The following is a 13,897-nucleotide window of genomic DNA, read 5'->3' as shown; positions in this document are numbered from 1 at the left end:
TGGTTATTCATGGACCTCAAGGTCCTCTGCGGGGCAGACCAGGATGGGAGAAGCTTGCTCTCTTGCAGACATGGGCAAAGTTGGCCCTCTAGATGTTTTGGGACTACAACTCCCATGATCCCTAGCTAACAAGACCCAGTGGTCAGGGATGATGGGAATTGTAGTTCCAAAACATCTGGAGGGCCGACTTTGCCTATGCCTGCTTGTGTTTCTCTGAAGTAGATCTCCTGCTTCCCACAGCCTTGCCCGTTTCTTTTCTTCCAGATCTTTTTGCACTTGAAAAGCTACACCATCCCCAACGAGCAGCGCTACATCATCCGTATCCTATTCATCGTGCCGATCTACGCCTTCGACTCGTGGCTCAGCCTTTTGCTGATCGGCAGCCACCAATACTATGTTTATTTCGACTCGGTGCGCGACTGCTACGAAGGTGAGCCGGGTTTGGCGGTTCGGCCTAGGAACGTGGGCGCCTCGTTCTGCGGCGGGCTGATTTTGCACCGCCGCATGCCGCATACGGCAAAAGAGTGCGCGCAGGGCTGTTTGATCCCGAGCGGCCTGCACATGTTGAAACGGCTGGGTTTCTTTTGCAATAAAGTTCAGGAGCAAGGAGTTCATTTCTCTTCCGAGAAACACTTCTGTGGTGAATTGCACAAGACGTTCTGCGTGTGGCTCAGAAACACTGTGGCTGAAGACAGGCGCATCTTAGAGCACTGGTAGCATCCTTATCTTCTTCGGTGCAAAGCACACCACTTCCTCTCCAGGCCTGAGCTCTGCAAATCCTCCTTTCTCTCAACATAAATTTTCTTTTCCGCAAGCATCCAGCAAAAGTCAACTGTGGACGGCATCAACTGGCTAGTACCAGTGTCATCGCCAAGATGTGTTAAGTTGATGCAACAACTAAGGAAACCTTTCTTTCTGAGGAGCAAGAAATGGGGTGCGGACCTTGCAAGTTTTAGCAGAGTCAAACCCTTTTTCTTTTTTTTGTCTGTGGGGGGGGCAGGGAGAGGGAGAAATTCCAAAAGCAGTCCAATGAGGACTGAGTTTGCTTGGTAATGCAGATGGACCATGGTGAGGCTCTGAGAGGGTATGCAGCGGCTGGAATGCTAAACGGGGAAGATCTCACGCTGCAACATCTTGTTGCAGGCCACACAGACCGATTTTTTTTTGCATTGCCCATGAGTTTCACAGTCTTCAGTCTGCCAATAGAATTGCTTTCGTTTCATCTTTTCAACACCTGCTGAAAATGTTCCTATTCTGTCAGGCTTATGCAGACAATTAAAAATATGTCTTTCCATGATAAGTTAGCTGATCTCTAACTTTTTACAGTAGTACCTCGGGTTAAGTACTTAATTTGTTCCAGGGGTCCGTTCTTAACCTGAAACTGTTCTTAACCTGAAGCACCACTTTAGCTAATGGGGCCTCCCGCTGCTGCTGCGTCACCGCTACGCAATTTCTGTTCTCATCCTGAAGCAAAGTTCTTAACCCGAGGTATTATTTCTGGGTTAGCGGAGTCTGTAACCTGAAGCGTATGTAACCCGAGGTACCACTGTATATGGTTTTTATTGTGTGGTTTTATGTACGGCTGTTGCAAACCACTCTGGTATACTTTTCATGAGCAGTGGTAAATATATATATATAGAGAGATAAATTGTAGAGTGGACTGTTTTTAACTGCCATTCTCTCTCCTTCCGTGTTTCAGCCTTTGTAATCTACAGCTTTTTGAGCCTTTGCTTTGAGTACCTCGGAGGGGAGAGCACCATCATGGCTGAAATCAGAGGGAAACCCATTGTGTAAGTTGCCATCTTAGGCTTCTAATATGGAAATGTCCACTGCTCCCCATTGGTTAGCAGTGTCCCCCTGCAGCATACCCTTGGCGCTCCTAGCCTGTATTGATGGGGGCTTGTCTTATCTTTTCCTAGGTCTAGCTGCCTCTATGGAACATGCTGTTTACAAGGGATGTCCTATTCAATTGGATTCCTCAGATTCTGCAAGCAGGTGAGGCTCACAGGAGAGGCACTGCCTATCGCTGCAGCTGGACATTTTTCATCTCTGATGAAACTAATACAGTGGAACCTCGGTTTTCAAACTTTTTTTTTGTTAAATCATTTTTATTTATTTTGCAATAAAAAAGATCCAATTAATATATCAAATCATAATAATCCAATTAAAATAAAAAACTAAAATAAAAAAGACCAAATTATCATCCAAATTATAATTATTAATTTTTCAGGACTTCCCATAACCTGGACCTTGAAGCATATCTCCATATCTTTTAATCCATTCCGGAAGAGCGTTTGGCTTCCGAGAAGTTCAAAAACCGAGGGTCAATGGCCTGGCTGCAAAGACAATGGAAAGAAATAAAGAACACGGCTTGGAAGCCGTTTGGCTTCAGAAAATAATTCGGAAACCGGAGCAGTTGCTTCTGGGTTTCCGGCGTTCGGGAGCCAAAACGTTCCAAAACAGAGGCGTTTAGGAACCGAGGTTTGACTGTACATTCCAGGGAGCTAGCTGTGTTAGTCTCTTGTGGCAAATGCAAAAAGAGAGAGAGAGAAAGAGTGAAAAAAGAACAGCCTTGCCTCATCTTGTAGCAAAGGTTTTAATGATTTTCCTTAGATAGAAAGCATTTATCGTCCCTTGGAAGCTATGTGCAAGCATTGTTGTTGTTCTTGTTTCTACAGATGTGCAAAAAAAAACAACAACCCACAACCCCACACATACTTAGGGGGAAAATTTAAGAGAACTTTAAGAAAAAGGGTGGACAAGAAATAGAAACAAATAGTGCCAGGGTACTGGGACCTACAGACATATGTGGTGGGACTGCCCCAAAGTAAAAAGGTTCTGGACAAAATTAACTTCTGAGATCTCATTGATAACTGAACAAATGATTCATTCCTCCCCTTGTCTCTTTTGAATTTATTTGTGCAATTGGTTTGAGACTTGAATAACAGTAAACCAGTTTCTCATATTTTGATGACTGCCAGCTTTGGGGAGGCTTTTTATCTCAATAACCTGGATTACTAGTATTCCAAAGCTTGGCAGATCACCTTTGGGAGGGAAAATCGCATAAACCAAAGGGCTCAAGGGACCAAAATGCTTGAGGTCTCGTCTTTACTGTTTGGATTCATTTTATTTCAGATACGAATGCAGTGGCTCAGGAGCCTCTGGTCCCATGGGTCTATGCGAGAGTTCAGAGTTATATACTGGCAGCTCTCAATTTAAGCTGGGGTTATGTTTTGGGGAGGGGACGCGGGTGGCACTGTGGGTTAAAGCCTCAGCGCCTAGGACTTGCTGATCGAAAGGTCGGCAGTTCGAATCCCCGCAGCGGGGTGCGCTCCCGTTGCTCGGTCCCAGCACCTGCCAACCTAGCAGTTCGAAAGCACCCCCGGGTGCAAGTAGATAAATAGGGACCGCTTACTAGCGGGAAGGTAAACGGCGTTCCGTGTGCTGCGCTGGCTCACCAGATGCAGCTTGTCACGCTGGCCACGTGACCCGGAAGTGTCTGCGGACAGCGCTGGCTCCCGGCCTCTTAAGTGAGATGAGCGCACAACCCTAGAGTCTGGCAAGACTGGCCCGTACGGGCAGGGGTACCTTTACCTTTACCTTATGTTTTGGGGATAGCACCTAAAGCCATAATTTATAGTCAAAACACACTGGGTTCAGTGGTGGGTGGGATTGCCAAAGGTTCCTTTACCCTGGATGCCTGCCACTACCCCCCCTTTTTATTTTATTTTAATTTGCCCCACGCGTAAAGCTGAATGCACACAACTTAAATGCACACAAGTTGCCTCTGGTGGTAGGAAGCGTGTGACTGTAATGCATTTTCACTGCCTTAATGTGCTTCAGCTGTGATTGTTCGATCTTTCTAGGCAACGCTGCAGTTCTGCATTGTGAAGCCTCTGATGGCTATCATCACCATCATCTTGCAAGCCTTTGGGAAATACAACGATGGAGACTTCAAGTGAGGAGACAGGAGGGTGCGGGGCAGGGGCGGGTGGTTTTTATGGTCTGGGGTGGTTCAATGCCTTGACAGTTTTCCTTGGAAGTGGAAAAGCTCAGGGCAGCTTTCTGGAAAAGGGCAAACGGCAATTGAAATTCACAAAAATAAAGCGGCTCGAAACCAACACTATATTATTATTATTATTATTATTATTATTATTATTATTATTATTATTATTTTAATGAAGCAACAAACCATTTTCGCTTGGCTGACCCACCGAAAAATTTAAATGATTAAAAGCTCCTAAACTGCCACGAGAGAGGAATGCAAATGGCTGTGATTTGATTACATTTCACGAAACCATGTGGTTTCACTGCATCCACAATGAATAGTGATTGTGGACCTCTTTGTCCAAAGGAGCCAAGGCTGCTTGAATCTCCTTTCTTGTAACTTGAATCCATATTCCATGTGACGGCCCTTAAAAATTTGAAGAGGGCTATTGTATCTCCTCTCGGTTGTCTCTTCCCAATTCCCTCGACCGTTCCTCATCAGGCTTGGTTTCCAGACCCTTGATCATCTTGGTCGCCTTCTTCTGCACATGTTCCAGCTTGTCAACATCCTTCTTAAATTGTTGGGGGGGTTAAATGAGAAGCAGGATGGAATCAAGCACAGTCCCTTAAGTGCCTTGGAGACAGGAGAGGGATCTAAATGCAATGATTGTCTGACGCTTGGTACCTCCGTGTGTGTTTTTTGCTTTCCAGCATTCACAGTGGCTACCTCTACATCACCATTATCTACAACTTCTCCGTCAGCCTGGCTCTCTATGCTCTCTTCCTCTTCTATTTCGCCACCATGGAGCTCCTGAGACCCTTTGAACCAGTCCTTAAATTCCTCACCATCAAGGCAGTCATCTTTCTCTCTTTTTGGCAAGGTGGGTTTTGGTCTTTCCGTCTCCTTCAGAGGCAGCACCTCCTCTCTTCTGACTGAGCAAGATCTGGGGGAGAGCCAGTGCTGTGTAAACATTAAGAGGGCTGGGCTGAGACCCAGCAGGTCAGGGTTCGAATCCCCACTTGGCCATGAAGTTTCTCGAGTGAGCTCTTTAGAGGAAGGGCTGGAATAGGAACGATGGCTTTTGAGACTTGGCAGCTAAAGCCAAGGACGTACCTGGCAAAGGTTGGCCCCCGCCATGGGCTCAGGCCCAGAGGGCATGAATACCATGCTACCTCCCTGCCCCAAAATGGAGGAGGAGGAGACCTATTTGTGCCATGTAACATGGAGGTGCCTCTACCACTATTAAAGTACAGTCAAATCTTGGTTTTCGAACATAATTCATTCCGGAAGCCCGTTCAGCTTCCGAAACATTCGACAACTGAGGCCCGACTTCTGATTGGTTGCAAGAGCTTCCTGCACTCAAGTGGAAGCCGCGTCGGATGTTCGGCTTCCGAAAAACATTCGAAAACTGGAACACTTACTTCTGGGTTTTTGGCGTTCAGGAGCCAAAACGTTCAAAACCGGAGCCATTCGGGTACCAAGGTTTGACAGCAGCACTGGTGGCAGCAGGGACCAGCATTGCACCAATCTGACTCCAGGGAATTTGTCCTGCCAAAGTGAGAGGTCAATGAAGCTGTGAAGGGGAGGGGAGGGGGAAGCCAGGTTGTTCATTGTCCCTAAGGTAAAGGTAAAGGGACCCCTGACCATTAGGTCCAGTCGTGGCCGACTCTGGGGTTGCAGCGCTCATCTTGCTTTATTGGCCGAGGGAGCCGGCGTACAGCTTCTGGGTCATGTGGCCAGCAGAACTAAGCTGCTTCTGGCAAACCAGAGCAGCGCATGGAAACACTGTTTACCTTCCCGCCAGAGCGGTACCTATTTATCTACTTGCACTCTGACGTGCTTTCGGACTGCTAGGTTGGCAGGAGGAGGGACTGAGCAACGGGAGCTCACCCCGTCACGGGGATTCGAACCGCCGACCTTCTGATCGGCAAGTCCTAGGCTCTGGTTTAACCCACAGCACCACCCACGTCCCTTTTCATTGTCCCTAGGGGGGGCATTATTGTTTTGATTTAATTAATTACTTGTGTTTTGTATTGTACTTTATTCTGTGAACTACCCTGGAATCTCTTGAAGAAGGGCGGTATATTGAATGAATGAATGAATGTGGGGATAGACAGGCTGAGGCTCAACTGGGCTCTCTGGCACTGCTTGAAACACCTGGAAAAATTCACCCACCCACGTCTCTGTTTAAAAGTAACGTAAAAAATGATGAGAGACTAATTCATCGTTCGCCTCATCTGCAGATGCCTCCCTTAAATACTTGAAGAAATACAGTCGTACCTTGGTTCTCGAATGCCTTGGTCCTCGAACATTTCAGTTCCCAAACGCCGCAAACCCAGAAGTGTTCCAGTTTTTGAACGTTTTTCAGAAGCCGAACATCCAACGCAACTTCCGCTTGAGTGCAGGAAGCTCCTGCAGCCAATCGGAAGCCGCACCTTGGTTTTCGGACAGTTTCGGGAGTCGAACCGCCTTCCAGAATGGATTAAGTTTGAGAACCAAGGTACCACTGTATAGGGAGCTGCCTTAAAGTGAGTTAGGTCAAAAGGAAAATGAATTGCTATTGATTTATATTTATATGTAACTTTGTATTAATGTAACATTTTAATATGTATATTTTTGCAATATTTTGTTTGAGTCGTCTGTCATTGATTCTGTTTTGTACACTGCTTAAAGCTATTTTCCATATATTAAGCGGTATACAAATGAAATAATAAAATCAAATCATCAAAAATTAAACCTGCACTGAGTGGCAGTCACTCTCAAGGGGTCTAAGGTAGGTGCAAGGGATGGGCGGGGGGAAGGCAGCAATACAGCTCTTTGCCAAGGGCACAAGGGAGTCTGGGCACATCTCTGGCTAAAACCCTGGTGGCAAAATGATGTACCTTACGAGATCCTGGTGATGTGCAGAACTGCTCCGTGGACCTGTGGGAAACCCATATGCGCCAACAGGACTTGACAAGCCACCTAATGCTTGGGTCAGTGATAAATTGACAAATATTCCCTTTGCACAGGGATGTTGCTGGCTATCCTGGAGAAATGTGGGGTGATCCCAGAGGTTCAGATCATCGATGGGAACACGGTGGGAGCCGGGACGGTAGCAGCCGGCTACCAGAACTTCATAATCTGCATCGAAATGCTGTTTGCTGCCATCGCCCTCCGATACGCTTTCACCTGCCAGGTGTACAGGGAGAAGAAGGAAAGTGCGACATGTGAGTGTTCTCAACAAGGTTGTGTTCCTCTGAAGCCAGCCTTCTGCCACCGGGTGCCATCCAGATGTTTGGGGCTGCATCTCTCAAATTGGCTGGGGCTGATGCAGTCTTAAAACATCTGGACAGCACCAGGGTGAACGAGGTTGCTTTAAGTCAGGGCTTCCCAAACTTGGGCCTCCAGCTGTTTTGGGACTACAATTCCCATCATCCCTGACCACTGGTCCTGATAGCTAGGGATGATGGGAGTTGTAGTCCAAAAACAGCTGGAGGGCCAAGTTTGCGAAGGCCTGCTTTAAGTGTACAGGGAGATGGGAGGCGGAATCAGAGGAGCAGAGAGAAACCAAACCTGGAATTATTTGTTTGGTACTCAAGTAGAGGATGCGCTTGTGTGAAATTCCCCAGTAACAGGGCTCTGTGCCCTGGATTCAGCACCAGATATAAATCTTTCATATCAACTGTATTTGTATGCTTTTGTTTCTGACGCATAAATGCTTCTTGGGACAGAGGCTTTTTCGGCCAAGTGGAAAGGAGAGAAAAAAGACTTACCGTATTTTTCGCTCTATAGGACGCACTTTTTCCCCTCCAAAAATTGAGGGGAAATGTGTGTGCGTCCTATGGAGTGAATGCAGGCTCCTTGGTTTCAGCGATAGCAACGCTAAGCCTCTGAAGCGCAGAGGGAGCGCTCCCTCCGCGCTCAAGAGGCTTCACCTTGCTTTCGCTGAAGCCTGGAAAGCGAGAGGGGTCGTTGCGCACCGACCCCTCTCGCTCTCCAGGCATCAGGGATAGCCGCTTAAAGGCCTTCGGGGCGCAGCGCAAGTTCCCACTGCGTTCTGGAGGCTTCAGATTCCTTTCGCTGAAGCCAGGAGAGTCTTGCTCTCCCGGCTTCAGCAAAAGGAACCTGAAGCCTGAGGAGTGCAGCGGGAACTTGCGCTGCGCTCTGAAGGCTTCAGGGATAGCCGCTGCCATAGCCGCGCGCAACCCCTTTGGCAGGGAGAGGCTAGACGGGGCTAAAGAGGAAGCCTTGGCTTGTGCCATAGCCACGTGCAACCCCTCCGGCAGGGAGAGGTTGCGCGCAGCCTGTATGCTGTTCTTTGGGGCGGGGGGGGGATAAGATTTTTTTTCTTGATTTCCCCCTCTAAAAACTAGGTGCGCCCTATGGTCCAGTGCGCCCTATGGAGCGAAAAATACGGTAACTAAATTGGTCAGGAAATGGGTCCTAGAGAAGGAATATGGAGCTGTATTGGCAGGCTGGCATCCCCTTCTTTGACCGAGGTTACCTTGGCCTTGTGATTCCATCTCCTCCTTTCCCTTTATTGAGGAGGAAACCAGCTTTCTGGTCAATAAATAAATTCAAATGAAGGTCATCAATCTGAAGGTGAACAGTACTTGGCTCTTGAGATATTGAAGGACCTTTTCAGCTTTTAAGGTGTTGTCTGGCAGCTGACACTTAGGAGGCATTCAGTCTTTTTTTGGGAACAGTGTTTTGAGTGGAGAGAACAATCGTGTCATTTCCACCTAGCATAGGTGCCAACTTAGCACCCACGAAATTCCCCATGAAGGCACCGGGCACCCACAAATTTAGGTACCAGGGCCATGCACGTTGCATGGCACCCACGACCCTGGACACCCATAGTCGTGGCATCAAGCTGGCACTCCTGCCCCCTAGATTCCTATAAAATGGTGAGGGGGAAATGGTTTATAACGTGTGTGAAAGAGACAGGCTACAACAGGGCCAAAGTAGCTGGAGACTGGGGCAGAATTCTTATTTTAACATGTTTTGGGACTTTTTGAACTGGTGGCCCAAAAGTACTAAACGACTGGTCCTACATAGCGCTGCTGTTTATGATCTGAACGGGCAACTTTGTTTTCTGGTAGTTTTTCCCAACCTGGTGCCCCCAGATGTCCAACTCCCACCAACCCCATCTATCGTGGCCCAATGTCTGGAGAGCACCAGGTTGAGGAAACTTGCTTTTTGAGAAGGCTTTTCTTAGTCTCTTCCTTTGAAATAATAATAATAATAATAATAATAATAATAATAATAATAATAATAATTTATTATTTATATCCCACCCATCTGGCTGGGTTTCCCCAGCCACTCCGGGCGGCTCCCAACAGAATATTAAAAACACGATAAAACATCAATCATTACAAACTTCCCTAAACAGGGCTGCCTTCAGATGTCTTCTAAAAGTCAGATAGTTGTTTATTTCTGTGACATCTGACGGGAGGGCATTCCACAGGGCGGATGCCACTACCGAGAAGGCCCTCTGCCTGGTTCCCTGTAACCTCGCAGGGAGGGAACCGCCAGAAGGTCCTCGGAGGTGGACCTCAGTGTCCGGGCAGAACGATCGGGGTGGAGACGCTCCTTCAAGACTACTGGGCCGAGGGCTATTTAGGTCTTTAAAGGTCAGCACCAACACTTTGAATTGTGCTTGGAAACATCCTGGGAGCCAATGAAGGTTATGTGATCTTGGCGGCCACTCCCGGCCACCAGTCTAGCTGCTGCATTCTGGATTAGTTGTAGGCATGTTTACATGATTACACTTCTCTCATGTCCTCCTCTTGCTCCCAGCAAACCTTGCCCCGATGCAGAGCATCTCCAGTGGTCTGAAGGAGACCATGAGCCCCCAGGACATTGTCCAGGATGCCATCCACAACTTCTCCCCAGCGTACCAGCAATACACACAGCAGTCCATGCAAGAGGCTGGCGAGCCGGGGCAGAACGGGCACCTGGAGCCCAAAGCCGATGGCCAACACATCAGGAAGAGCAAGAACATTGAGAAGAGGGTGCTGATAACCTCTGACGACGAGCTATAGGGCACGTCTCCCAGGTGGGAACCATGGTGGGTTTTGTAGGAAATACCTCCTTGCCACCTTCCAGCTCAGTTGCTGCGGATAGAACCGGATGTCAGATGGGCTGGCCGACGTGAGAGAAAATGGAGGTGTCGCCACCAATCCCGTCAATTGGCTATTGCCTCGAGAAGGCTCAAATACTTGGAAAGTTGGTTTCTCAAGCCCTCCCACTTCTTCGCGTTTCCTCGGCCTTTGCATGAGCCTTTTCCTCCTGCTTTTGGGGATGTGCCGTGAGGGCACAAAATGGCGGCATGTTCCAGAAAGTTCCAAGAGGTTCTGGAAGATGGCTTAGAATGCCTCCGGACTCTCTCCTATTGGCTGAAGCAAAGATAGTGTAGTGGGAACGACTTTTCTCAGTTGGACTCTGAGCAACAGCTCTGGGCCCAAGATGGGAGTGGGTTTGGGACTGGCTTGGAAGAACGGGGAAAGGCCAGGATTGCAGGACCAGAAGTAATGGTTTTGAATGAAAACTGTGCCCCAACAGCAATATAGTCTGGGTTTGGTCCTATGGGAAGGAATGAAACTAACTGAAGCTGCGTTTGAAAGCAATGGATCCAGCTCAGTCACAGTAAATTAATAGGCAGAAATCTGAGGGAGGAGAGGACTTTGAGGGGGCAGCTGCAATGGCTACAGCTGAAAGCAGAGGCAAGTGGGAAGTGAGGAACTCCTTATGGAGCAAATGAAGACTTAAAGGAAGTTTAAAAATTGCTATTCCTAGTCCGTTCTTGGTGCTAAAGGAAAAACCTTTTTTAAAAAATATATATGGTGTGTTGGTTGAACCCAGATCTATCTTGGTTAAAGCCATTTTAGAAAGACTGATCTGTTATGGATCAGGAATTTTGGCCCTGTATCGGATTGGTGGTGGTGGAATTGAAACTGTTTCCCGGAGAGGAAAGCTGAGGACAGTTTGACCACATAGTAGAAAGAATGTAGGCAGAAATCCTTGCTGGGTTTAACACACACACACACACACACACACACGTACCCCGTGTGGACTCAGTTCTGGCACCCACCATTGTGGAAATTCCACACATATAGGGGGCAGCATAAGAACTGCCTATGCCTCTCCCCTTGGAATGTAGAACGTGTAGAAAGGAAGACCAGCTTATGGACCTCTAATCTTGTGCAACTCCCAACTCCCTGTCAACTCCAGAGAGCATGGCCGATAGTTGTAGTTTCCGAGTCACCTTCGAAGGTAGCCCCATGTAGAGATCATTGCAGTAGCCCAAGCAGGACAGAGCATGCACCACTCTGGTGAGACAGTGCGTGGGCAGGTAGGGTCTCAGCCAGCATACCAGATGGAGCTGGTAGACAGCCACATTGGATGAGGAACTGGCCATCTTCATGGACAGTTGAGTGTCCAAAATGACCCCCAGGCTGCACACCTGGTCCTTCAAGGACACAGTTACCCCATTCAGGACCAGGGAGTCCTCCACATCTGCCCACCCCTTCCCCCAGAAACAGTTCTTCCATTTTGTCGGGATTCAACCTCAATCTGAAGACCGTCATCCATACTCCAGACACTTGCACAGGGTGTTCACTGCCTTCAATGGTTCTGATTTAGAGAGGTAGAACTGGTTATCATCTGCATATTGGTGGATACTCAGCCCCAGCTCCCTGGTGATCTCTCTAAGCGGCTTCATAGAGATGTTCAAAAGCATGGGAAGGGGGACAGAGCCCCGAGGCACCCCACAAGTGAGAGCCCAGGGATCCGAACACTCATCCCTCCAACATCACTTTCTGGACATGGCCCAGGAGAAAGGAGCGGAACCACTGTATAACAGTGCACCCAACACCCAACTCCTCTAGATCAGTGTTCCCCAACCTTGGGCCTCCAGCTGTTTTTGGACTACAATTCCCATCATCCTTGACCACTGGTCTTGCTAGTGAGGGATGATGGGAGTTGTAGTCCAAAAACAGCTGGAGGCCCAAGGTTGGGGAACACTGCTCTAGATGGTCCAGGAGGATACCAGGGTCAGTGGTACTAAAGCCACTGAGGGATCCAGCAGAACCAGGAAACAGCTTTCACCTCTGTCCCTAGGCTGCAGGAGATCATTCAAGATTCTGCTTGAACAGCTCAACTTCTCTATGCAGTGATAAAATGTATGTAATGCTTTCTTCATTGGATGTTGCATCTTTTACAGAGAGGTGGCAACTGCTGGGAGTGTAAACTTGTACATTTTAAATTATTTATATAAAAAGGCTTCTAATAAAATAAAAAGGGGGAAAAAACATTTCTGTGTGCATTGTCAAATCACTGTTAAGTATTCCCCTAGCAGGCCAACCCGTTCTCTGAATAGGAGTCCTCTGTAACCCAGGAAGGCACCACCTGAGACTGGGAGGGATCAGCAAGCTGCTGGGAAGCCCCAAGGTTTGCAGAAGTACAAAGAAATCTTTGCAGGGAAAAGCTCAAATTGTTCCAACAGAGTCAGAACTCCCTGAGCTCAGGTAAGCAAGACACTTCAGTACAGTCGTACCTCGGCTCCTGAACGCCTTGGGAGTCAAAAGTTCCAGCTCCTTATCTAAACACAGAAGTGAGTGTTTGTTTTTGAACATTATTTTGTAAGCCAAATATTAAAATACAGTAATTCATCAAATACAAAAATATTAATATCCCTCCTCACTCACCCTAGTCAGCAAGCAGCACAGCACATTCCCTTGCAGATTGTTGGAAGCAAGTTGATGATTCGTTAGAATCCTTTAAATTAAGCAATCCTGTCTGGCTTGTCCAGTCTAGATTGTTCCTGGTAAGTTTCCCCTTTATTTCATAATAATAATAATAATAATAATAATAAATTTATAATTTATACCCCGCCCATCTGGCTCGGTTCCCCCAGCCACTCTGGGCGGCTCCCAACAGAATATTAAAAACACGATAAAACATCAAACATTACAAACTTCTCTAAACAGGGCTGCCTTCAGATGTCTTCTGAAAGTCAGATAGTTATTTCTGTTACAGATAGGTAGCTGTGTTGGTCTGCCATAGTCAAAACAAAAAAAATTCCTTCCAGTAGCACCTTAAAGACCAACTAAGTTAGTTCTTGGTATGAGCTTTCGTGTGCATGCACACGAAAGCTCATACCAAGAACTAACTTAGTTGGTCTTTAAGGTGCTACTGGAAGGAATTTTTTTAGTTATTTCTGTGACATCTGACGGGAGGACGTTCCACAGGACGCGTGCCACCACTGAGAAGGCCCTCTGCCTGGTTCCCTGTAACTTCCTGCAGCCAATGAGAAGCTGTGTTTGGGAAGTCGAACGGACTTCTGGAACGGATTCTGTTCGACTTCTGAAGTACGACTGTATATGGTTCAGGGATATTCTGGCCAGGCCAAAGAACCAAAGGGGAGTGTGGAGCAGACTCCTAAGGGGTGTTGCGTGGGCAGAGTTCTGAGGGCTGGATACAGAAGCTTGGAGGGTTGCATGTGCCCCTCAACTCCTGTTTGAGCCTGATACAAATGCTACTGCATTTCAACTTTTGCTGTCTGCCTCGAGGGCCCCTACGTCTTTCACTTAATGCTGGACACAGAGCAGAGTAACTGATGGATTTTGTAGTCAGGGTTTTAAGCAAGTTGTCACTGTTGCATCTTTTCCTAGGTGCCCTTGACACAGCTAGGTAAAGGGACCCCTGACCATTAGGTCCGGTCGTGGCCGACTCTGGGGTTGCGGCGCTCATCTCGCTTTATTGGCCGAGGGAGCCAGTGTACAGCTTCCGGGTCATGTGGCCAGCATGACTAAGCCGCTTCTGGCAAACCAGAGCAGCGCACGGAAACGCCATTTACCTTCCCGCCAGTAAAAGGTAAAGGGTAAAGGGACCCCTGACCATTAGGTCCAGTCGTGACCGACTCAG

The 13,897-nt window shown here is 47.7% G+C and overlaps 1 protein-coding gene across 2 annotated transcripts in view; it reads left to right on the top strand.

The window, feature by feature from the left end:
- The window catches only part of TMEM184A (transmembrane protein 184A), a 42,879-nt gene extending 30,597 nt beyond the window's left edge, over positions 1-12,282 (top strand). For both annotated transcript variants that reach the window (XM_028705388.2, XM_077918709.1), the window contains exons 4-10: positions 265-430; positions 1,700-1,790; positions 1,920-1,995; positions 3,867-3,958; positions 4,699-4,868; positions 7,000-7,197; positions 9,770-12,282. In XM_028705388.2, the coding sequence (XP_028561221.1) occupies positions 265-430; positions 1,700-1,790; positions 1,920-1,995; positions 3,867-3,958; positions 4,699-4,868; positions 7,000-7,197; positions 9,770-10,014 (1,038 nt within the window). In that variant the 3' untranslated portion in view covers positions 10,015-12,282. The remainder of the gene's footprint in view (positions 1-264; positions 431-1,699; positions 1,791-1,919; positions 1,996-3,866; positions 3,959-4,698; positions 4,869-6,999; positions 7,198-9,769) is intronic.
- Positions 12,283-13,897: the final 1,615 nt, after the last annotated feature.

Source organism: Podarcis muralis, chromosome 14, assembly GCF_964188315.1.
Source record: "Podarcis muralis chromosome 14, rPodMur119.hap1.1, whole genome shotgun sequence".
NCBI lineage: Eukaryota > Metazoa > Chordata > Lepidosauria > Squamata > Lacertidae > Podarcis > Podarcis muralis.
The sequence above is the reverse complement of the archived record's forward strand: the minus strand, read 5'-3'. Positions and strand labels throughout refer to the sequence as shown.